We start from the raw sequence: 26,347 nt of genomic DNA, 5'->3' as shown, positions 1-26,347 counted from the left end.
GTTTTGATTCTACACGCTGTATATGCGCTGATTCAGCAGTCAACAACAATCTGTACATAGAAACTCAACTCCATCATTGCATTTCCCATTTATATTCCTTATCTTTATTCACAGCAGAAAATATTTCTATAAAAGTGCTCTTCATTTTCTTACATAGTAAGAAATCATTCTATCTATAAACCAAATAAAACCAAGTTGATTTCATTTTAAATTATAACAAATATATAAAAAAATATTTTCGAGCAAAAAAAGAAAAATCATCATGTACACATGTACATGCATACCAATTAGTGAGCCAAGCAGTCTTAGCACAAATCACAAAATGTTATTCTTATTTCTTATGGTTGTGACTTCACACTGCTTTAATTCAGTATAAGGCTCCTGTATCCATGTGATTTAAGAGAACAAATTATCAAAGTTTAAACTTCAAACCAATCATACAGATGTATATGCTCAATTATACAGATGAAACAATGGATCAAATTTAACAAAGTATATTTCTTGTAAATCAAAGCCATTCATGGCTGTTACACAAACTATTATCTAGGGGCTTACTGATTGCTTTTCGAGGTTGGTACATCGTAGGTTGGTAGGGGGATAAAATCAATTTAAGCCCGAGATATTTAATATTTACCTAGTATCTATATAAAAGATGTAAGAGAACAGTATCAAAAACCTGTACCTACAGTTGACAGCAAGTATATACTAATTCATACTCATATGTATAGATATACTATATGCTAGGCTACAGAATCAGCTATAATAGATATACCCGGTAGTTCGATTTATATTGACAGAGATACAAGACGTAATGCTACATAACCAATATTTCACAGTAGAACTTTGAAAGCAATAGCAATGATGTCATTTAACAGAATTCCTGAGTACAGTATGGCAAACAATCCCAGAAAGAAGCAGCACATTCCTTTGTTGCGTCAATCAATATTCTCAAAAATAAAAGGACAGGGGTGTGCACACAGGGTAAATGGCCCTCAGGTGTTCATTAAACCTCTCAACTTAATTTTAGGGTCAACAGACGGCTTTGTAATTATTCCTGTCTTTGAAAAGTCACTCACCAGCACTCCTCACAACAAAGAAGTAGGGTAAATAAACAGGGTAAACGCCCCTGTTATCATTACAACTTGTATGTGATACAACATAAAAAGGATATGTAAATGTTAATATCAGTGTTATTAATTATATGCGATATGTGTGATATATTGCAGTGTAAGTGTGCATCTTTATGCTGTGTACCTGAAATGATTGTACATGTAGCAGTGTCAATATCTGTGGCAGATTGTAATTTTTCTACAAGAGCTTTTGATGCAATAAAATTACAGCTTGTAATGCAATATATCACAGCTTGTAACGTATTATATTAGATCTGGTAATGCAATATAATTACAGCTTATAACAAAATATATTAAGCTTTGTAATGTATTGTATTTCAGCTTGTAATGCAATATAAACACAGCTTGTAATGCATTATATTTCAGCTTGTTTTGTATTAAGAGCTTGTAATTCAATATAATTACAGTTTGTAGTCCAATATATTACAGCTTGTGATACAATGTTTTATAGTTTGAATGCAACAAATCACAGATGTAATTCAATATATTACTGATTGTAATGCAATATATTACAGCTTGTAATACAATGTCTTATACCGGTAGTTTGAATACAACATAGATGTAATTTACTATATTACTGCTTGTAATGCAATATATTACAGCTTGGAATGCAATACACGGCAGTTTGGAATGCAATACATTATAGCTTGTTTATACATTTACAGCTTTTATATGCACTTGAATTTTTTTTAACGTAATCTTAGTTCAAAGAATGTACTTTACTTCTTGTGTCATATCTTGTGTGTCTGTGAATATCAGAACAATATGTATTGTAAATCTAACAAAGAAAGTAATAGTCTGTAAGTTTACTGTACACAGCAGTGTAAACTTTATAAAATTCTTGTGTCACTTTATGTAAACAACTCTGTGTTTGTGTTACTGGGATTACAATATATATATGTAAAATTAGATTATAATATATTTATATATAAAATTACATCAAGTGTAGATTGATACAACATTTTTACAATGTATCCAACAACAGCCATTATAACAGCATCATTTTTTTTGTTTTGCAAATATAAAAAAATCATATTTGTTCAAATAACAACACATGAAACACAAGTTAAAGAAAATAATTCAAACGTGGAAAAAGATTAGATAGGATAATATCAACAGCCTAATCTGACCACTAAAGCAGACTGTCTCATAAATACAGACTCATTCACTTCATATAAATACAGTATAGGCATTTCACAACATCCATTTCGACAACATATTGACAGAAAAAATGTTCTGATCCTAGATGTTTTGAGAGGTCTACTTTCAGGATATAACCCTATTGAATAAGAGAGATAATTCTTACTTTCTTATAATTTCCATTAATAACACTTTAAGCATCATAAAGCACATGGATAGATTTTCCAAAACAATCTAAATGTTTTATCTTTTAATTTCTCTTATGTTTTAGTTCAGATTTCTGATTGCTTTGTTAACTGGCTATTTAGACGTCACAATCCAAAAACAACTTTCCCTGTCTGACATGTTAGGTTAAACAGGTTTAATTGTAATTTAACGTCAGCGTTAACCTTAAACCTTTATGATATGATAAATGATTTTTGTATAAAAAGATCCCTTGAAGAATGAAAATAAGAAACATCAAAACATAACTGATATCATTCATATTATGCCATTTAAGCAAGTCCTTTTCAAAATATTTCATAAATGCCATTATGAGTAATATTATCAAGTTTTCAAGTTTTAATACTGTAATGCCAAGAACTTTTAAATACCAAAACAATGCACAGGTAACATGCGCATATCTAGTTTATCTAGTTTTCAAGTTTTAATACTGTAATGCCAAGAACTTTTAAATACCAAAACAATGCACAGGTAACATGCGCAGATCTAGAACGAGAGCCCCCCCCCCGAAATTCAAATTCTTAAATTTACATATTAAAATTACCAAAAATATGCCTTGAACCTATAATGGATTTTAAGTGCATGAAAACTACTAAGGAAATAGAAAATGCCATTGATTTGCTTCAACGTAGCACACATCTATTTTAGATCATAAGAATACATATTTATGATATGCTTACATTTACCACACATCTTTCTTATATCATAAAGATACAGTCTTATCAATGAGTGTACAAAATAATGTAAAAATATTGAAAAAATGAAAACCAACTAGTGTTACTATAAATTCATATGAAAATAAAATACAAAATTTAATTACGACGTTTCACATGAAAATAAAAAAAACCTACATCACCAATGAAAAGAAAAAGAAATATTTTGATATCACTGTGTATATCACACAACTTGGTTTGAGATCTCCATGTCAGCTTTAATCCTGCTCTGATATTCAGACGATAACGGAATAGAACGTGGCGTTTCTTGTTCATCAGCACTGCTTTGATAGCTAGAAGTTCTCTGAAAAGAGCGAGGTCTCTCTTGATCGTCAGTGCTACTTTGATAACTGGACGTTCTCTGGAAAGACTGCATCCTTTCCTGCTCATCAGCACTGCTCTGATATCCAGACATCCTCTGAAACGTCTGTGGTATCTCCTGTCCGTCACCACTACTCTGATATCTAGACGTCCTCTGAAAGGAGTTCACTGTTTCCTGTCCACTGACGGTGCTTGGATATCTAGACGTCCCATGAAATGAGCGCGCCATCTCCCGCCCATCTGTCGACTGGACGGTGTAGTTGCTCTCGATTCCATAGTCATCCTCTGGTGGCTCTGAATCTTCATCAAACATGTCCGCCGCGATGTCCTTCAGTATCAACTTCTCCTTCATCTGTCGTCTGCTCTGTCGGTGCGACGATCGCGACATTTTGTTGGTTCCGTTGTCACTGACATTCGCCGAGTTTATGGCGATTCTCTCTGGGCTGTACTCGGAACCAGACCACAGAATTCTGTAAACAGAGAAGTCAGTGGTTCAAATCTACAGGTGACATGTAACACACAAACAAAATCAGGCAGACCCCTTTTTATGTTAGTTTCGCCCAATGTTTTTTGGTATTGTTGGTTAATATTGATAATTGATAAATTACAACTAACAATTGCAAAAAGGTGAATATAAAATGAAAAATATCTTCATGTAGGTGATATCAACACCTAAATCATTTCAAGACTGTTAATTATTTAATGATGCTAACACGTTTTAAAATATTAATTGATGTTAACACTTTATGTTAGTACACTCACCGTTGTACAATGAATGCGGTGATGACAAGCAGGGCTGACAAAATGTCTGTCGTAATCCACAGTATCAGGTAGTTCCGGGGCGACTGCAAACAATTCAAGGTCAAATGTTACACAATGTATTTACTATCACCTTGCATTAGTATTGCAACATTGCTGCACCTTTTATAATACAGTGCTAGTCGGAAAAGTAAGTGCTTTGTAACACTGCTTACATTTAGAGGTGAGTTTTCCATGAGTAAATACCTTATAACAGGCAATGAAAGAAAAATAAATTCTAGCATATATGATAATTACTTATTACATACATAGTATCAACTGTAAGTGGGACAGTCATATTGGTACCCAAAAATTCCATAAACTTCAAAAATTTAGAACACTAACAAAACGAAGTAATCTTGATTAAATAAAAACATATTAACATTCTTCAGTGTGTGGTATAGATATATTAAGTATGAAGAGTATATAATGACATTGTACTTACCAGGTGAAATATGGGTGTATTGACGGCAGACAGTGATTGACAGTTGTCAGTGGTTATGGAGGACACACCCATACACCAGTATAGAGAATACAGCCACCGCTCGTTCACAAGGTAGATGTTGACACTGATGTTATTGGACCTGTACTCCCTGTAAAATTACAATAAACATGTTATTGGACCTGTACTCCCTGTAAAATATCAATAAACATGTTATTGGACCTGGACTCTCTGTAAAATATCAATAAACGTGTTATTGGACCTGTACTCTCTGTAAAATTACAATAAACATGTTATTGAACCTGTACTCTCTGTAAATTATCAATTAACATGTTATTGAACCTATACTCTCTGCACAATCAATAAACATGTTATTGGACCTATACTCCCTGTAAAATATCAATAAACATGTTATTGAACCTGTACTCTCTGTAAAATATCAATTAACATGTTATTGAACCTATACTCTCTGCACAATCAAAAAACATGTTATTGGACCTATACTCCCTGTAAAATATCAATAAACATGTTATTGAACCTGTACTCTCTGTAAAATATCAATTAACATGTTATTGAACCTATACTCTCTGCACAATCAATAAACATGTTATTGGACCTATACTCCCTGTAAAATATCAATTAACATGTTATTGAACCTATACTCTCTGCACAATCAATAAACATGTTATTGGACCTATACTCCCTGTAAAATATCAATAAACATGTTATTGGACCTGTACTCTCAGTAAAATTTTAATAAACATGTTATTGGACCTATACTCCCTGTAAAATATCAATAAACATGTTATTGGACCTGTGCTCTCAGTAAAATATCAATAAATGTGTTATTGGACCTGTACTCTCAGTAAAATATCAATAAATGTGTTATTGGACCTATACTCCCTGTAAAATATCAATAAACATGTTATTTGACCTGTACTCTCAGTAAAATTTTAATAAACATGTTATTGGACCTATACTCCCTGTAAAATATCAATAAACATGTTATTGGACCTGTACTCTCAGTAAAATTTTAATGAACATGTTATTGGACCTATACTCCCTGTAAAATATCAATAAACATGTTATTGGACCTGTACTCTCAGTAAAATATCAATGTGTTATTGGACCTATACTCCCTGTAAAATATCAATAAACATGTTATTGGACCAGCACTTTTTTTAAAATATGGATATACATGTACATGGATAATCATATTGCAACACTTGTCTCACCAACCCCTTCAAACAAATTATGTGCAATCTTTTAATCAATTTATCAAAGATACAATTTAATACGTACTAAAGTCAAGAAAATGATTTGGTAGGAATTCAATTGATCTGATTTTGTTTTATAAATTCATAGTCCTCTTTTTTTTTCTTTAAACATTGATAATTCTAATAATTGCCAATTTTAGTGATGAAATGCCATGTTTCATGACTATCGTCAGTATTAGCATTGATTTGTAATAAGGTTTGATATTTGATTCGCTAAGTATCAAGTTAGTAGTAATTCTTCTATCCTCTTACATTAATCAATTGATAACATACATTTTATATGAATATAATTTAAAGTCAACAGTAAAACATCAAATTTCTACTAATTTCCACTAAATACCTGAAACAGCCTGCGTCTATACTTACTGTATGTTATCCGATGATAAAGCGTTAAACATCACGTTGAGAACAGACACATTATTACTTAGAAGCTCGTCGGAGGGGTAGTAGTATCTCTGGGCCACGGGGGTAAAGTTAGCAGGTGCTTCCTCCCCTACCCCTACCAGCCACCAGATCTGTAGGATGAAAATACCAATAAAATCAGTCAATAGTGTAAGATGACCAAAACAATAACATAGCATACAAGTAGTATACATGTACACATATTGCCTCCGAAAACTTTGAAAACGACTTTATTTAGAATATAAATAAACATGTTTTCTGGAATTATTCTTACTTACTTTACTAGAAATACTGACTCAGACATCACCTGTACCCTCACTCTCTTTTCTTTTAAATTACACAATACCCAGTCATACAATACCGCTATATATATAGTCACTACCTTGTCTGGGCTGATCCTGGCTCTCTGGATGTCCTCCACAATGCGTTTGGTGACGCTGTACTCGTACGGGTGGTCACTGGGTGGCTTCCTGATGTCAAACATCAGTGTTTTGTTGGTGGCGCCCACAAACTCCACCAGCTCTGTGAGGGTGGGGACACTCTGGTTACGGTAGATCACCCCCCTCTCCTCCGAGACCTCACTCACGGTGGACATGGGGTCATCCTACAAAACAAAGGGGGACCTCTAATCTTGGACTAAACATTTTTAAATTCCTTACTTTACGCAAGTACTTAATTATGCTGATTTGTATAAAATTGTGAGAATATAAAATCACAAGCACCATTTTTTGGTTAGAATTTTGTTTAGTTCTAAACTGTCTGAAAAAAAGAAGTGAGATTATAAAATCTGTGAGGGTTGCTTCACACGATTTTACATTGATATTAATTCCTCACGTTTAATAAGGAATCTATAGTATCTGGTCTTGGTACATGTATTTTTCAAGACAAGCATAAAATCAAGGAAAAAGCAAATTATTCAAATTCCTCGAAATTGTTCAGAGTATGATAAAAAAAATTATGATAGATAAATTTTTCATCACATTTGATGGTCTTTAATTTTTTTCCAACTTGTCGTGAATTTTCTACCTTCAAGCTTTCACAAGGGGCTAGAAAACGCAATCAATGAAATGGATAGAAACAGGGTTGTCTTCAAGACCCGGGGAGCGGGGAATTTCCCCACCTGTAATGCCTTAATTACTTAATTATTGCATTTCAAACACAATGTAGCTATAACCTAGACCCCCAGACCCCCCTTTTACTTGTTTATTTCTTCTTCAATTATTTTTAGAGACAACCCAGGATAGAAATCATAAACCATCACATACCAGGACAGTCTTTTCATCATTTTTAACCCCCTTTGGTATTAATTATTTCCTATTTCATAGTCACCAAAAGTTGTTTATTTTCTATAATATATACCTTTTTTCTACTCACAACTGCAATACTCATTCACGGCACAAAATCTGACAGTGCTTAGCAGATCAGAAAAACTCTAAATAAATAGAGTTTACTAATGACAAAAATTTACCTGATGAAGACATCATCTAATGAATTCATCAGTTAAGACGATGAAAACAGAGAAAGTAAGAGTAACAAGTTACCTCCATAAACCACAGGCCTGCGTTCAGCTGTTTAATTTGCGACATGTTGAAATTCGATGCATCTTCATCTTTTAAACTTGGAAAGACTTTTTCGATATTTGTAGTTCTTAAAAATGTGGAATCATGGAGAATAAATGGCACTCCGTCCAAACTGTCAAACAATAAACAGAATTAAGAAAATATATACATGGTAAAAGGGAACACAAATTTCGTTAATTTTACAGGAACTAACCATACAAGTGTGGAGTACATCTCGAAACAGATACTGATTTTTATCATTAATAATAAATACATGTACATAGTACCTTATTCGGACATCTGTTTCAAAGCCCATAACATTATATTCATTGGCAATTTGGAATGAAACTAAGGTATTTTCTGGAGCAATCTGAAAAAATACAATTCAAAGACATTTGTTTCTCCATAAACATTTCTGGAATTCCAGTTTTGTAATACCCAAACAACTCCATCCTTGATTAAAGTATAAAAATCAATCATCAAAATACAGGAGCATGCAGAGCTGTGAAAGATCTAACATGATAACTTTGGCAATTAACTACTATGAAACCAAAACATTAACTGATATTTATGTTATTGTTATAATAACAAAAGTTTGATGCTTGCAATTTCATATCCTTGAAATTTGATAAAATATGAGGGAGTAACAGGATAAGGAACTCAAGTAAAATAAGAGATATAAAGTACAAAATATGAAAAAGATATTTACAAAATGGAGGAGCTAGATTAAGAGGAATAAATTTCTTACTGCTGAAGCACCCCGGTGAGCCAGAAGCTTGGGTTTGGGTGGCAGCTCCGAGATGAGAACCACACAGGGCGAGTTGATAAAGAGAGGAGCAATGTAGAGCCCCGCCATCACAGCAAGGTACAGTAACAACCAAAAGAACTGTCTACCTGTAAAATATTACAGCTAGGTACAGTAACAACCAAAAGAACTGTCTACCTGTAAAATATTACAGCTATGTACAGTAACAACCAAAAGAACTGTCTACCTGTAAAATAGCACAGCTATGTACAGTAACAACCAAAAGAACTGTCTGCCTGTAAAATATTACAGCTATGTACAGTAACAACCAAAAGAACTGTCTGCCTGTAAAATATTACAGCTAGGTACAGTAATAACCAAAAGAACTGTCCAATTTATTTCCAATGTCCAATGGCTGACTTACCATTTGATGATAAAATGAATAACTTGTACATGTAATGGATATTAAAGGATAATGTGACTTACCCATGATTATAAAATGATATAAATGATAACTTGACAAGTAGAGGACTTGTGTATGGAGAATATCAAGACATGTGGAATATAACATGACTTACATGTGGAGAATATCAAGACTTATATGTGGAGAATATCAAGACTAACATGTGGAGAATATAAAAACTTACATGTGGAGGATAACATGACTTACATGTGGAGAATATCAAGACTTACATGTCGAGAATATCAAGACTTACATGTGGAGGATAACATGAACCATTTCCGTGCAATCAGCCAGGACATCAGAGTCATGACAGACACAGCTCCTACTTGTAGATACGGGCCAAATATCTGTAACACAAAACATCATGTGTAAATATCTGTAACACAAAACATCATGTGTAGATAGGGGCCAGATATCTGTAACACAAAACATCATGTGTAGATACGGGCCAAATATCTGTAACACAAAACATCATGTGTAGATACGGGCCAAATATCTGTAACACAAAACATCATGTGTAGATACGGGCCAAATATCTGTAACACAAAACATCATGTGTAGATAGAGGCCAAATATCTGAAACACAAAACATCATGTGTAGATAGGGGCCAAATATCTGTAACACAAAACATCATGTGTAGATAGAGGCCAAATATCTGAAACACAAAACATCATGTGTAGATAGGGGCCAAATATCTGTAACACAAAACATCATGTGTAGATACGGGCCAAATATCTGAAACACAAAACATCATGTGTAGATAGAGGCCAAATATCTGTAACACAAAACATCATGTGTAGATAGGGGCCAAATATCTGAAACACAAAACATCATGTGTAGATTGGGGCCAAATAGTTGTAACATAAAACATCATGTGTAGATAGGGGCCAAATAGTTGTAACAAAAATCATCACGTGTAGATCAGGGCCAAATATCTGTAACACAAAACATCATGTGTAGATAGGGGCCAAATATCTGTAACACAAAACATCATGTGTAGATACGGGCCAAATATCTGTAACACAAAACATCGGGCCAAATATCTGTAACACAAAACATCATGTGTAGATAGGGGCCAAATATCTGTAACACAAAACAACATGTGTAGATACGGGCCAAATATCTGTAACACATAACATCATGTGTAGATAGGGGCCAAATATCTGTAACACAAAACATCATGTGTAGATAGGGGCCAAATATCTTTAACTATCAATGTCAAATACCTGTAATAGGGTACAACTACTTAAACTACTGTATGGACTTATCTGTCTGGATCTTTATCACATAAAGTAACTATCCACTCTTCTGGTTTCTCTTTCACTTTCAATGAAATAAAATTTAACTTTCCATTTCCCTCTTCACAGTACAGTACTCTGATGTTGGAGATAATTAAAATCTTTCTGGTTTTTCTTTTCTTTTTCTTAAATAAATGAATCTCTCTCTCTCTCTCTCTCTCTCTCTCTCTCTCTCTCTCTCTCTCTCTCTCTCTCTCTCTCTCTCTCTCTCTCCTTTTTACCTTCACAGACAGCCACACAATGGCCCATTCCTCACTCCACATCTCATTTATGGCAATTACCATGGCAACACAGAATGCCAGAAAGAGAATAATGAACACAGCGTGTACATTGTGTATATACAGTTGATGTCCCACCAGTAAATGGCAGAGTGAAAGACACTGGAAAAACACAACACAGCATTAGTCAGGCATACATAGGCATACATTTCTTTTTCCAGAGTGAAATTATTGGCCTATTTTTAATGCATTGTTTGAAAATTCATAGGAATAAGGTCTATGGAGATATAATTCAGTGTTAAAATTCTTTAAATATTCTCAGTCTGTGACTACTTACCACTAAAATCAATAAATAAACAAAAACAACGCAGACAACTGCCAGGAATATTGTGTAGATTGGAAGCCATTTCTTGGTTTTTGTAAAGAAAAACCTGCAGCAGAAAAAAATAATGTCAAACATAAATTCTAAAAGTTGTTTTAATCTAATACTTTGTCTATACACTTTATCTCAGACATATAAATTATAAAGAATATTAAAGCTGCTTGGTCCGATTTTTTTCGTTATTACAGTATCAATTTTTTTCTAAACAAATCATTTATCTTAAAAAGTAATGGACTTTTCCCTATTTACACCAGCAGAATCAGTCTCCCTTCAAAGTTAAAAATATTCAAAGTAAATAAAATTATTTCTTTTTGGGCAAACGAAAAAACAAACCAAAATGCATCACGGGAATGTTTAGAAAAGGAAACCGCTTGGTTTCGTCCCCTTAACTATTGGGGTTATTCAACCCGCATGCTATGCATCGATTGTAAAGAAGGCAAACTTCAGAAATATTAGCGAACAAAACGTACACATGTTTATTTGTAATTTCGACCTTTATTTACAACGATGTCAAAGTCGTAATACAACCATACCCGTCTCGTCGTCAGGGGTGAATTTTAACATGAGGCGAATTAACAGGGTACCCTTTTATGTCGCTTGTTTTGTTAGCAAATTGTGTACGTATTTTTCTTCATTGAAATTTGGCTTAAGGTAACTCTGTACCTATAAAATTATGGGTTCAAATTTAAAAAACTTAACTTTTTTTAACTTATTGGACTTGAATTTCATCAAAAAATAAATAAAATATATATGTATCCATACTATTTAAGATGTAAGGTAATAAAAACCAAAGGCTGAAATTATCATCTGAAAATCACACTTTTTCTAGTTTGAAAATTAAATAAAAGTGGATGGATACTTGTTTATATATTTAAATGTTATTGCTTACTATGCCAGAAAACTAAAATTAATTAAAAAAAAGAAAAAAATTGTTTACATTAGAAAAATTATAGCATTTAGATATATCACTTAGAGAAAAATAGAAAAGAGTTATTTCCCTTTGTCATTATTGAATTATGACGAATATAAGGATGAAAAACGCTTATATTAAAATATCTCCAAGTAAACACTGATTTGAGTTTTTGATGTGCACCTATAATAACTTAGAAATTACAAATCTACTTGCAAGAATTTTAATGAATTCATGGTTTATGTAAAATGTATGACGTCACAGGAGGGTGGATTTACTTTAATTGACTGGGAAACTACTGCAATGTCTATTATTATACATATACTTAGCATTACCATCGTTTAAAGGCGTGCATAAAATTTGATATAAAATCGGACCAAGCAGCTTTAAAATGATGACAAAAAAAGAGTGAAATTTTTCCACAAAAAAAATCTGAAAAATGTTCATAAAAGTTACGAGTCTGTATCCTTTAAAAAATTGTAATAAACATAATTATGGTTTTGTCACATTTTGCGGTACTAGTTAAAAAGATAGATTTAATGAAGCATAATTTGGCATGAAATCTTACAAAGAACATATGACAGTAAAACTCACCAATTCAATGTAGTAAAGTCATTTTTCATCAAAATAATGTAATAGAGCAGGAATAGAGCAAACAGGAATGTGATCAACAGCAGGGCAAAGCCGAAGAGATCCCGCTGTAAAATATAACATATCATTATAACACTATAACAAAGCTGTACAGATCCCGCTGAAGAATATAACATATCATTATAACACTATAACAAAGCTGTACAGATCCCGCTGTAGAATAAAACATATCATTATAACACTATTACAAAGCCAAACAGATCCCGCTGTAAAATAAAACATATCATTATAACACTATAACAAAGCTGTACAGATCCCGCTGTAGAATATAACATATCATTATAACACTATAACAAAGCTGTACAGATCCCGCTGTAGAATAAAACATATCATTATAACACTATTACAAAGCCAAACAGATCCCGCTGTAGAATATAACATATCATTATAACACTATAACAAAGCCAAACAGATCTCGCTGTAGAATAAAACATATCATTATAACACTATTACAAAGCCAAACAGATCCCGCTGTAGAATATAACAAATCATAGTATAACACTATAACAAAGCTGAACAGATCCCGCTGTAGAATATAACAAATCATCATAACACTATTACAAAGCCAAACAGATTCCACTGTAGAATATAACAAATCATAGTATAACACTATAACAAAGCTGTACAGATCCCGCTGTAGAATATAACATATCATTATAACACTATAACAAAGCTGTACAGATCCCGCTGTAGAATATAACATATCATTATAACACTATAACAAAGCTGTACAGATCCCGCTGTAGAATATAACAAATCATCATAACACTATTACAAAGCTATACAGATCCCGCTGTAGAATATAACAAATCATCATAACACTATTACAAAGCCAAACAGATCCCACTGTAGAATATAACAAATCATAGTTTAACACTATAACAAAGCTGAACAGATCCCGCTGTAGAATATAACAAATCATCATAACACTATTACAAAGCCAAACAGATTCCACTGTAGAATATAACAAATCATAGTATAACACTATAACAAAGCCAAACAGATCCCGCTAAAAAAAAAGCCCCACATTTAAAACAGTCATTGGACTAATTTTTACAAATAAGTTGGTTTGATCCAGAAACAATTTTTTTTATTTTATTTGGGCCAAGTCAGAGTTCTGAAAGCACAAAACAATGAATGCCCCTCTTTCACCTATGAAATAAATTATCAAAAAACCTGATCTACATTAAATAGGGAAAAAAAACATCTGATATTTAAACGGTTTTTATCTGTAGGAAGTATCTGCATATATAGGAGAATGTATCAACAATAGACTAATTGCTCAGCTTATCTATGTCTTGTTCTATACTCATTTATTTAGTGCTCGTTTCAAAATGACTTCCGAGATATGACACAGACATACCTAAGTTTATTGTTCCCTGAGGTTTAGCATCATTCAAATGGACAATAAAAAAAGTTCTTTGAAGTCATAAGATTTCTAATAAACTTGCATATGTATATGTATATCAATTCCAACAGGACATTTAAGGCAACAGAGTTAAAATTTCATATCCAGAGCTTGACATAGATTAATCAATATCAGGACTTTAATAGAATAAACTTAACGAGGGTAAGTATATAATTAAAAGAGTTAAATATTCAAAATTATGTACCATAATGAATGAATAAATGAATGGGTAAATGTACAATGTGAAGTATGAAAAATATCTACCAACATACCCACATGTACCTAGTATTTACATTGACTGTACTGAGATATTAATTAAGAATTGTGGATTTGACCCGAGATATCTATACAGACACAATAAATTTACCAATTAAACTTTATGGGTTTTTTTTTAGCAGTATCAATGTCCAATTTTAAAGTCTATTCTTTTCAGTTGCTTAACTGTATAGAATGGGTATGATAATATAATATATTCTTTTCTTTTAACATGAATCTAAAGAGATTTTTCTTCATGAACTTTTTCACATTGCAATTTATCAATCTTTTATGAGCAAAGAATTCTGGTATATGCAGTGAATAAAATTTCAAGACAAACCCTTGACATTAGGCCTAAAAAAAAAGTTGTGTGTTTAGGGTAACCCAACCTAACATACAAAAATGCCCCGATCCTACCATTTTTAGATGTCTGTTTTTTATCCAATTGTGATTTTTATATTATTTCTACCGGGTATTAATAAATCCGTTTTTAAATATGACACAAACAAACATTCTTCGGATTCAAGCAGAAAAAAATATGATAAAATTTTTAAAAAATCCCTACCTAACTCCTAATTTTTCCATCAGTGTTACCCTAAACACACAATTTTTTTTATAGGCCTTAGTAGAAAGACTTGTAGAGAGAATGAAACACTTTCAAAAAAGTGACTAGGTTTGTTACTGACTATGGGAAAGCGTCCGCTTGGTTTGGTCCAGCTAAATGACCAAACTGAACAAGAAATAATTATTGTCGGGTAATGTGTACCTTTCTGCTGTCCCTGGTCGACTGTTTGTACCGGTGCCATCGACAGCCGAGACTCCCGGTCAGGCACACCAGACAATACTTGTGTTGGTAGTACTGTAGTCGCATGTGGGACACCATTTCTTTCTCCTTTGTCAAGCGAGTCACCCACATGGATCTGTAAATTAAACCACATATACATGTAAATATAATAAAGAAATTAACTCATGTTCTAGCCTAGTCCAATAACGTCCTGATAGGTCGTTGTCTGAAACAGTTTATTTTGGTGTCTCTAACTACATGATCAGGGACATCAGTCTCATCAGTTTACGTGAATCAGGATCTAGCACCCAGCAGTGATGTCAACAATGGTGGGTTTATATGTTCTATTAATTAAACAAATGGATGTACAAGTAGTCAATTAATTTAGGCGTCTTGGAAATTCACTGACAAATAAGATGACTATATATGAACATATATTTATGTCTCCAGGCAAATAATAAACAGAGAGAGAGAGAGAGAGCTTGATAACAACATAGGAGAATGTATAGGTGGTGGTTTCTAAAACTGTTTATTTATGTTCATCAGAATCATTATTTCTATATCTATCTACCGATCTTTTACAATTAAACCCACGATGGAGAGGTTAAATGGATAGAAATCCCACTGTATCGGTCTCCCCGTGTAAAAATAAATATTACGTTATAAATTTATGGCCCGATCTGGTGAATCAATACATTACCGAATTGGACGTAATAGATATAAAATATACGGTCCATCTTAAACAACTCTCGAATCAAAAAAGTTCTACTGTTCGTAAAGTTCTTCATTTAAAAGTTAAAGGACTCACCTTCAAAACTAATAAAAGTTGACAGGTCCTCTCCTACGGCCGCCATGTTTTATCTATTCCCTCGGCGGATCATGCCGAATGGGCGCGCACTCGCATTTCCCCAAAACCAAGACGTCGCGCGAATATGAATGGCGCTGAAAGGTCTTTTATATTTTTTAGAACATTTTGTAGTAAGTTTGTAGTAAGTTTGATTTTAAAAAATTCATGATAATTGTACACATGCGTGTCATGCGTTGATCCACATGTTATTCATGATATACTCCACATGCAAGTTACTTGTATCCAAGGCAACCAAAATTTGTTGTCAATCTCTGTGGCGCAGTGGGTGTTCCTTCAGTCTACCAACTCGCAGGTCCCGAGTTCGAATACTTTAGGGTTTTTTATTTTCATGAACAGCTGGAAAATTTTCAAAGTTCATTTTCCCCCAGAAAGTGAGATTTTAGGGGTCATTTTCAAGTCGGAACACATGCTAAAAAGCCATATCTTTAATTAATTTAGAAGAAGGGACTTGAAGGAACTAATTTTCCCAGGTGTGTGGAGGATCCTTAACTTGGTTGATTGATTCCGAATTGGGTGTTTGGCTGTTTTTAGCGATTTTAAGTCGCCAGCTATTGACTATTTGTTAAATATGTGGATTGTACATGTATATGTTAATTTTAAGAGATGTATTGAATATCATGTACATGTGTAAGCTAATTGTGTATTTTCCGGTTTTGAAGACGTTTAGACAATTTCACAAGCCATGTTTATATCAATATAATGATACTATTGAGTTAAAATGAACCGTAAACTTTTGTGAATAAAAGTAAATGCAAAGCTAGACTGAAGATTATAAACCCTCACGTTGGCGCGATATGATAATTTGTCCGCGCCGCTTTGGTGTGTCATAGGACCGACGACATCCAAAAATAAGCATTAAATGCTTGTATTTATATTCATACTGGTGTATTTTCTAGGTATGAAATATATGTGTATCGTCGCTGTAAAGGCATTACAAACGCTCTCAGTCAGGGATATGAAACATCAGAAACATACATGGAACAGCAAAATAAACATGCTATTTTGGTTCATTTCCGCGTCTAAAAATATATAGTGCCAGAAAATTTAATTTAAGTGGTTTATATAAATACAAAAGCGTAAACTGTTAACGTTTCAAACCATTTTATATCGTATAAAACTAATAAATATAGAATTCATTGCTTATAATTTAATTTTTTTTACTCTTCATTGAAGATAAAAACGGTTATTTGACCTTTAAAATGACGTAAAATTGTACAAAATTCAAACGTAACGTCAGGCGTAATAAAACGTTTTTGATGTTAGTCTTACTATGACGTACATGTAGGTAACATTCTTTATACGATATAAAATAATAATTTTTTAACCAATCAGAAAGTGCGTTACAACCAGAAAAAAATAACTATTTTTAAAAAGTACGTATCAAATTGGTTATGCAAGATTGAACGTTTCATTTGATCATACAAAAATAAATATACCCAAACCACTTGGAGACGTTTATATTTGTGCACATGGCGCATGAATTATCAAAGTGTATTCATAGAAATTTGAACGTCGCAGATTTCCAATGCAAAGATATAAAGGGAAATATACACTGAATGTAAATATATCTTTAACAATGTTATGTTATGCTAAGCTATGTTATGGTCAGCGATTTTATTGATCATCAAACGCCAGAAAATCTTTTCAATGCTGTTCTTTTTACCCCCCCCCCCAAAAAAAAAAAGTTAAAACATTTCCGGGCGTTACTTTAAAACTAGATGAGGAGGTTCAGTGAATGCAAACACACAACGTAAAATTGATTTGACAAAAAATTTATTGACTCAACTACACACATCTACTGCAAACCGATTTCTTTCATCATCTCCCAGTATTCGGGGTCTACTATTTCGTCGTGACGGCCGCCTGTTTCTGCAGATGGTTGCGGTGGTTCAATGGCTACCAGTGGTGGCCTAACCTTGCCCTCAATACCACTGCCCGCTCGTTGCATGTGGTTGACATCACGCGTCGATTTATTGGAACGGATCGCTTGGTTTTGGAATGAGTTATGTGGCGGTGATTCTGATTGGCTGGATGGACTTTGACACACAGCGTTTAACATTTTATTGGCGGAGATTTTTCCGCGCGATGACGAAAGATTGGGATTGGTGACGGATGACGTAGATGATGGACGGGCTTTCCACACATACTTCCCCTTCTTTATCTGGAAATGGACTCGATTTCCTGTCTGTGGCGACATTTGTCCCAGGATTCTCTTGGCCTTTGTTCGTCTGTTGCGAAACCAGGTCTACAAAGCCAAGACGTAACGATATAAATACATTAATAATTTAATTTTGGTCGTAACACGGCATTTGATTGGATAGAAAAATTAAGTTACAGTATAACCTGCATGGTTTGCAGGTCACAAGACACGTCACAATGCACCAATTCAAAAGCGTACTAATCCGCTTGACCATGCGTTTGAATTTTGAACAAATCAATGTCATTTTTGTAGTAAAATACTCTGAATTTGTACAGTAAATTATAGAAAATGAAATTATAAGGAATGATCTCAATATCTACTCAAGTTATATTCGTATAACCTGGGTTAGAGAAATTTACGCTTTTTACAAGTTAAATATGACTATTATAGCCTTACATTAGTAAATATTGTCTGGTTGTTTTTATCTAAACACGGAACCTCATCATCTACACAGCATGCATACTGCTTAATCTGATCTTGAATATTTTAATTCTTGGATGGAAATCAAATGACAGTACACTAGAACATAAAACACCGTTTGTGCATCAAAATATAAGGAAGAAAGCAAATGGTTGAGGAAATGTCAATCATATTCACTCCTCTTAGAGCGGTAAATATATAGAGGATATCTATATTGTGTGATTTTATATTTGCTTTATCCAACGAGTTGAAATGGTGTATATATTCGCGAGGCTTGCCGAGCGAATATACTAGTAACCATTTCAACGAGTTGGATAAGGCAAATATAAAATCACACAATTATAGATGTTCTATTTATCTCATACAATTTGATTTAAATTATGAAGCTTTTAGACAGTCCCTTATATGACCCGAATTTAAGTAATTGATTTTTTTTCAAAGATTAAAAAGGATGATGCAACGTTGTGTTCTCCGGTTATTGTGACCTTGCGCAATACAATTTAGTACGTCATTTCTGAGATAAATCTAACTGTTTTAATGTAAAGTATCACTGAAATAAACCTTGAAATGATTTTTTAGCTCTAAATAATTTTTCTTAGAGCTTATTCATTTGATTAAATGGAAATACTGATCAGAAGACCTGAATTATCAAGTTTGTTGACATACACAAAGTTGCGAATGCACGTTAGTTTGAATTGACTCGAGCAAGGAACAGTTGTTGATGTTTTAAAAACAAACACCAGCCCAATGATAAGGGATTGAAAATAGTGAATAAGGATGCTTACTGGTGGTGGAATCAAAGTCTTATGAAACATTATTTCGGTAATGTCATGTATATAAACACAATTTGCACAACCAGTACGCTCTGTTTCCATCGCGTCGTCAGGATGAACTCGTTAATTTATAGTTAACGTAATTTGCAGTTTTACAAACTACACAAAGCAAATTGAAAGTTTGAATGGGGCTAAACTTATCAAAAATCTTGACAAACAAGAAAAAATGTCTTTTGGTTACAGTTATGTATAACTTTGTGAAAAGAGTTGGGGGGGGGGGGCTAATATAACTTTGTGAAAAGAGTTGGGGGGGGGGCTAACCCCCCCCCCCCCCCCCCCAATAGCCCGGGTTCCGACGCCTACGCTACGCAGTTATGTGTTTTGTTTCCTTCATACTTGTAAGTAATTGAAGTCTTTGACAAAATCCATTTTATATATCACTTTTTAGACGGAGGCTCTCTGAGCCTCCTCTATTGCTACCGGTCAGCTCACATGTGACGTCGATAGTGGATTTGACGGACACCACCTAGCGGCAAAAATTGCAATATTCGTTTGGGATTCATATTATTATTGAAATAAACATCTTATTTGCATTTACAACAAAAAGAACTATACATATTGCGATCAATAAACATAATTTCTCTCGAAAATTTTAGTTTACATGTCAAATTCCAAGTAAGTATGAATATGCATCAGTTTAAGAATAGCAATGGTGTGTAATCGTTTAGTGGCTATTTGTACTTTTTATACAGCTTCCTGTCCGTGACGTCAAATAATGAGGATTCCTCAAGAACCATCTTGTGTTGACCGAAATATTGAATAATTATGAGATTCAATGGATAAACACGGCGTGGTTCTTAGTCTGTATCGTATATTACTTGCGCACTATCAATTAATCTCCTGCGGAGATATATCTTTCTAAGTATTATAAAAGCTACACTCCCGCCCCCGGCATCGATCCAATAAAATGATTATTCAACAAGTTGAACCACTGCTATGCGATCTTGAGTATTCCCCCAATTAAGTACAGACAACCGTGATCGTAGCATGGCACATTTTAGTTTAGCTTTACTTGGCATGCATACTAAACCTACTATAAGGATAGTGAAACAAATAAATTAAACATCCAGATTACACCCTTTAACGCAACGCCACCCCCCCCCCCCCTACACACACACATTCAGTGTGTGCATAGGTATAGTACCCAGGCCACATGCTGTGAGTTTGATTAATCCTGCATTGTCTGGCCAGCGCTGTCCATTTCAAAGTAAGTTGGGAAGTCAGTGTGTTTTTGCAAGCTGATACGAGAATTTCGCTTGAAAAAAGTGTAAAAACATTTTACAGAATGTACATATTTTCTTTTAAAAGTGAAGTACGGGGTATTACAAGACCTACCGCGATATTTTATTTTAAATTTAGCTTTAAAAAGATATTACAGCGAATTCTCTTCATCTTGGATATTTCCCTTTTTTAACAATAGTTAGATAAAAGAATAAAGTCGTGCATATACTGAAAGATCTTTTTTACAGCAAAAAAGCTCGCAATTGCGTGTTAAATATTTTTCCGAAATTCTAAATTTATATCTCTTAAATTTTGTTTACCCCACAAGTAAAATCTGTATAAATTCGTAATATTTTCATCCCTTGCAGAAAGTCACGATGAAATGTTTACAGTTGATGCGCTAAGCTGTTGATCAAAAGGCTGAGCTAGCAATATTTTCTTTTTGGTCCGCCTGAAATGATTAAATTAACGCTTAGAAATATATATATCTGATCACTCTCTGCAATCGTATCGTTCATTCTGCAAAAGAAAAAGAACAACAGCTATGCGAGATTGAGATCATGCAAGTATTACCTACATGTTACATTAGGTGGTTAAGCATGAACGATTTTTTTTCATATATATAAAAAAAAATTCACTGTTCAGATGTTTTTATTGATTATTTATCATAAATTTTAGTATATATTGTGAATTATTAGGTTAAGTACTAACTAACAAAATATTTTTTGTTAGTAATTTGTTTTTGCATATTCCATAAAAGACCATGAATATATTAGCAAAGTAGTTTCTGTCCTGTAGTATTTAGAATTGCAAACTCTTAATTAATACCCTAAACCTTATATACCATAAAATTTGAATAAGAAAAAACCATTATTATTTTTGGGAGTTGATTTTTATCAACTCTTCTATGCAGTTACTCTGGCAAACCGGAAGTGAAACTGTGTTTGGACCTAACCACAGATCATCGCCGCTGACAAGACCTTGTTCTCGAAAATAATCGATAAATTCGATGTAATGCATTCTGAAGCATTAAATATTATTATAGTTAAATATTGCTTGGATCCATATAATTTTCATGAAATATTTACATTACTAATACATAGTTTGATGGAATTTATTCTATCTTAAAATATTACGCAACATGATTCATATTATGTTTTCCTAGAATTCTTAAAATTGTCGGAAAAGCCCGAAAATTCATTTTATGACATTATGCGTTATTTGATTACGGATAAGAAACTACTTGGCATGCGAAATTACATATTGTTAATTTTAAGATAAATATCAATCGATGAAATCAACTCCCGTCGGTACTTCAATACTTCGAATTATTAGATTAATCTCCTCCGCAATGATGCCTCCGTCTCTCAGTACTTTGAGTACTTTGATTGTAGTTGATATAGTTATGTTGAAAGTACTAGAAATCTTCGAAAATAGGTCACTAAAGCGTTGAAGCGAGGGGCTGTGTCAAAAGTAGTTCCGACCGGAAGTATTTGATATAGCATCACCCGTGTAATATAGCAAAGGTTTATCACACGGGTAATATACATCACACGTATGAGATAAAAAAACATGCCATGTATAACCTGGTTTGCACGTCACAAGACACGTCACAATGCACCAACGTCAAAATCGTACTAATCCGCTTGACGTTACTTTTGAATTTTAAACAGATTATTGCCATTTTTAAAAGTAAAACGCACTCAATTTGTACAGTTAATTAGAGAAAATTAAACTATGAGGAATGAACTCAATATCTACCTAAGTTATACTCGTTATACGCTTTTTTAAAATCTGCGAATTATTATAATAAGCGGGTAATAAAACGTAGACTACAGCAACCCTGGTTATACCCTTATAACTTGGGAAGACACTGAGTTCATTTTTTAAACGATTACATATATGACATTCATTATTAAATGTTTGTCGTACGAATTTTGGAGAATACGTACATATATAAAAACAGTTAAAAAAAAGATATATTATATTACTATAGTTCTATTATCGGTAATATTTATTTGTTTATAATATTGATGCGCTGTTTCCTAACTCTGCGAGTGCATCCAAGGAAAAGCCATTAACTAACCTTGATTCGCTGAGTTTTTTCATTCAAGGTGTCCGACAAGCCTTGGATTTCAGTGTGAGAGGGATAGGGTGATTTGTGGAAGGAACTCTCCAGCTGAAGAACCTTGTACGGCGGGAACCTCTCTGTTTAAAAAGAAGGAAAACATATTTTACACTTCGCACTTGCCAATAAATGTATTCTGAATTCACTGACTCTGTTACCCGTAAAATCCACGGGTTTTATTACTTGAAATTATTTCAATGTCACTAACAAACAAAAATCAATATATGGACCTTGTAAATTATAATAACTGCAATCAAGAGAATTAGCTTTTTTGGGTAAGTTGTTACACCTAGGCCTACATTTACTTGTACCCCGCCCAATCCCACCTCCATCCCCCCCCCCCCCCCACCCCCATTTACCTCCTTACCCGAGGGCATACTGATAAAAATACTAGTAGTCTAGTACACATCTCTATATATTCATCAAAACAGCCGTGCACATGCGTAAAGATCTGTACTTTAATCAGATTGAGCCATACACAACATTTTTGACGAACCTAATGTACATGATGTATCGAAACCCCTTGGCTAGCGAAGATGGCATAATGTAATGTAACAACTGTTGCAATTAAAGAAAGCAGTTTGCATTCCCGGATCTTGAGGGGTATAGTCCGAACCCTCCTGGAAATAAATTATATATTTATAAAATACATACAGTAAAATTCCCGACAATAGACCGAACCCTTTTAGGAAAACAAAATTATCTTTCGGACCCCCCCCCCCCCCCCCCAAAAAAAAAGAGAAAATTTTGTACATCCGAAAAAAATAATCCGCATAAAATTGTACTCTCTTATATAGGTTTATTACCATTGCTGTCGTAATTGTGAAAAAAAAAATCTGTAAAAAAAATTATATCCACTGGCCCTCTATATATTTTATATATTTATCTAGAACCTGTGAGCTACATGACTAGATTTGGCTCAGTGGTGAAACAACAAACACAATTCTTAGTTTAGTTAATTAATTGACCGAATCAGGCGAAATGCACTGTATACTGATTCAACACCTTGCTATCACCTCCACACCAATTCTCTGTTTCTCAGATTCTGGGAATCCAACAAACTCACAGTATCTTTCTTTCACGCACAATAAACAAATGACAGCTAATGCTTGCTCACTTTTTCTCACTAGCGAAAATGACACTCTTGGGAATCGGGGCTACAACGCCTGCGTCTAACACCTGACACCGATGCCGATCGGACCCCGATCACCCAAACCGCCGCTTTTATTCTTCATTCATCTACATAAATCAATTACGGGGATTGCCCTGTAACACACGTTTAAGCATTTCTTGCAAAGATCAAATGATCTTGGAGGATCAAAGCGACCCCCTCCCCCTCTCAAAAAATGGATTTTACAAAATAAAGAGATATCTTATATTATTTTATTTTACTGCATGTCAATTAATTAAGGAAGTCTTCCATCTATTCGAGAAATTGCCCGTAGAAAATATGACAGATTAGAAATCGACCATCTCTGCCGATTAACTATTGCAGGTTATCTATATTATAAAATATCCGGAAGCACCACCCCCCCCTCCCCCCCAACACACACACACACACACACACACACACACACACACACACACACACACACACACACACACACACACACACACACACACACACACACACACACACACACACTAGCCCTGGAGCTCCCGATCTGGGGATGAACGCATTGGAGGTCCACCTGAATTATTTTAGACCGGGAGCTAGAGACCTGTACCTCCCCCCCCTATCCCCCAAAAGAAAAAGATATCTCAATATATTTCGCCCCTCCTCCATTAACATAATTCTGGATCCACGCTTGCAACTTTTATATACTTTTTCAAAGACCTTTGACCTTTCACATTTTTATTCCGAGTGTGACGTAGCCTACATTTCATGTTTAGTGAATGAAAAACATAGTAAATTCTATGAATCTATAATTGTTCGTGTATTAAATATGATAATGGAGATAATTTCTTAGAACGTTATATTGTAAAACATAGTGATAATACTAGATGAGATATTCCTTATTTAGTGTCATCTGTATACTGTTTGAGCGGTATAGCCATGCAACATACGATTACAATATATAATATATATTGAAATCGTATGTTGCATGGCTATACCGCTCAAACAGTATAAAGATGACACTAAATTTTTAAGTGATAATTTATAATAGTACAAAAAGCTGCATATAAGATGCAGCTTTTTGTACTATTATAAATTATCACTTAAAAATAATGTCCAACTAAGTGAAATATATCATTCCATTTAATAACAATTTGTATTTGCATTGGTCTAATCTTTCAACTTGAGATCTTACTTATTATAGGATATTTTTACAAGGTCACTTTATAATTATAAAATTCTCTCTCTCTCTCTCTCTCTCTCTCTCTCTCTCTCTCTCTCTCTCTGCTTCAAATATGACGGAGTGACCAATGTACAAGTAAGACACATGCTGCAAATTATAAACAAAACGAAGAACAACATAGGACGCCACATGCATGGTCAGTATCTCAGTGTTTCTTATATAGGTCAATAATCTCATCCTACATCGTCAGAAAAAAAACTGGGTCACATTAAAATTCTTATACAATATTCATCTTCTACGATTGTTAAATTCTAATCCCTCGACAAGTTTGAATTCTTAATCGAAATCTGTTTGCAAAAAAAGTGATATTGTCAATTGTCAACCTATATCTATAATTCAATGTTTAGAGACTCACCCATGTTGTTGTTCAGGCAGTCTGTCGTACGTCTTGCTTATCCCGAGAAAAAGGCGCGAAAATTATGCAGGTCGGCTGCAGCCTAGTACAGGTCGTCTGCTGAGACAAGATTTATAATCTATTGCTATTTAGGGTGACTTTCCCACACCGATTCGTGTGAACTGCGTTGTAGAGGAATGGGGGGGGGGGGGGTACAAACAATAGTTTTAGCCAGTGAAAAATGAAGGCGGTTGCAATAAGATTTTTAAAGCCTTTATTAGCCATGATTAGCTTACCTTTAGTTCCAGTTATGTTGCTTCACGGAAAATTCCGATTTGAGATACATTTCCGTACATATGCTTCAAAACTCCTGAAAAAAGTCCTTTATATAAACTTAAACTTGTTCATTGTTAGTTTCCAAACAAATTATGATGGAGAGATGTCATTTTTATCTCTGAAAGTGTTAAACAAATTTCATCAATATGTTCCGGCGGTAATCCGTACATACTTTTATGGATATTGTGTTCGTCATGGCAACATACTGTTAATTCAAACCTGTTATATGTGTAATTGTATGAATGGACATTATGGGATTTTATCCTAATTCAATAGCATACCAATTATATGTATTATTATTCTGCTGCCTTTATCATTTCTTTAAAATAACATTTACAAAATGGATTTTCAATATACCTAACAGTATTTTATCTAATTTTTCTATAGTTCGGGTCACGTGATGTCACCTTTTTAGTGGTCAGGAGAATTTCGATCTAAATTGTAGATTTATAAAAGAGATTTCAGTGATCCATTTTCGGATAGATAAATTGGGTTATATTTTTTTTTAATCTCTTAATATTTTTCTTA

The 26,347-nt window shown here is 33.7% G+C and overlaps 2 protein-coding genes across 3 annotated transcripts; both read right to left on the bottom strand.

Moving 5' to 3' along the window:
- Nucleotides 1–76: 76 nt before the first annotated feature.
- On the bottom strand, nt 77–16,056 carry LOC105337398 (glycerophosphodiester phosphodiesterase domain-containing protein 5). 2 transcript variants are annotated; one of them, XM_066068627.1, is made up of 15 exons: nt 15,928–16,056; nt 15,102–15,255; nt 12,616–12,719; nt 11,067–11,160; nt 10,733–10,891; nt 10,405–10,416; nt 9,466–9,547; nt 8,753–8,898; nt 8,292–8,374; nt 7,987–8,137; nt 6,828–7,049; nt 6,410–6,558; nt 4,770–4,917; nt 4,289–4,371; nt 77–3,996 (listed from the first exon to the last, which is right to left on the bottom strand). In XM_066068627.1, the coding sequence occupies exons 2-15, from the start codon at nt 15,249–15,251 to the stop codon at nt 3,390–3,392; spliced, it is 2,190 nt and encodes a 729-aa protein (XP_065924699.1). In that variant the 5' UTR covers nt 15,252–15,255; nt 15,928–16,056; the 3' UTR covers nt 77–3,389. The 2 variants fall into 2 exon arrangements, with proteins under 2 accessions (XP_065924699.1, XP_065924698.1); XM_066068626.1 differs by lacking the exon at nt 10,405–10,416 and having other exon boundaries at nt 9,466–9,559.
- Nucleotides 16,057–17,743: 1,687 nt separating this feature from the next.
- Nucleotides 17,744–25,655, bottom strand: LOC105339277 (uncharacterized). Its single transcript, XM_011444741.4, has 3 exons — nt 25,505–25,655; nt 22,748–22,869; nt 17,744–18,232 (listed from the first exon to the last, which is right to left on the bottom strand). Exons 1-3 carry the CDS (start codon nt 25,506–25,508, stop codon nt 17,783–17,785), a joined length of 576 nt encoding a protein of 191 aa, XP_011443043.3. The 5' UTR covers nt 25,509–25,655; the 3' UTR covers nt 17,744–17,782.
- Between the last annotated feature and the right edge of the window lie 692 nt (nt 25,656–26,347).

This window comes from Magallana gigas, chromosome 8 (genome assembly GCF_963853765.1).
Source record: "Magallana gigas chromosome 8, xbMagGiga1.1, whole genome shotgun sequence".
In the NCBI taxonomy this organism is placed as follows: domain Eukaryota; kingdom Metazoa; phylum Mollusca; class Bivalvia; order Ostreida; family Ostreidae; genus Magallana; species Magallana gigas.
The sequence above is the reverse complement of the archived record's forward strand: the minus strand, read 5'-3'. Positions and strand labels throughout refer to the sequence as shown.

Coding starts and splice junctions, on each gene's coding strand:
- LOC105337398 (XM_066068627.1), bottom strand. CDS start 15,251: ATGTGGGTGACTCGCTTGACAAAGGAGAAAGAAATGGTGTCCCACATG. Junction 11,161..12,615: donor GACTTTACTACATTGAATTG/GTGAGTTTTACT, acceptor TTTCTGCTGCAG/GTTTTTCTTTACAAAAACCA. Junction 8,375..8,752: donor CTCACCGGGGTGCTTCAGCA/GTAAGAAATTTA, acceptor GTATTTTTTCAG/ATTGCTCCAGAAAATACCTT.
- LOC105339277 (XM_011444741.4), bottom strand. Junction 18,233..22,747: donor AAAAAACTCAGCGAATCAAG/GTTAGTTAATGG, acceptor TTGGCTTTGTAG/ACCTGGTTTCGCAACAGACG.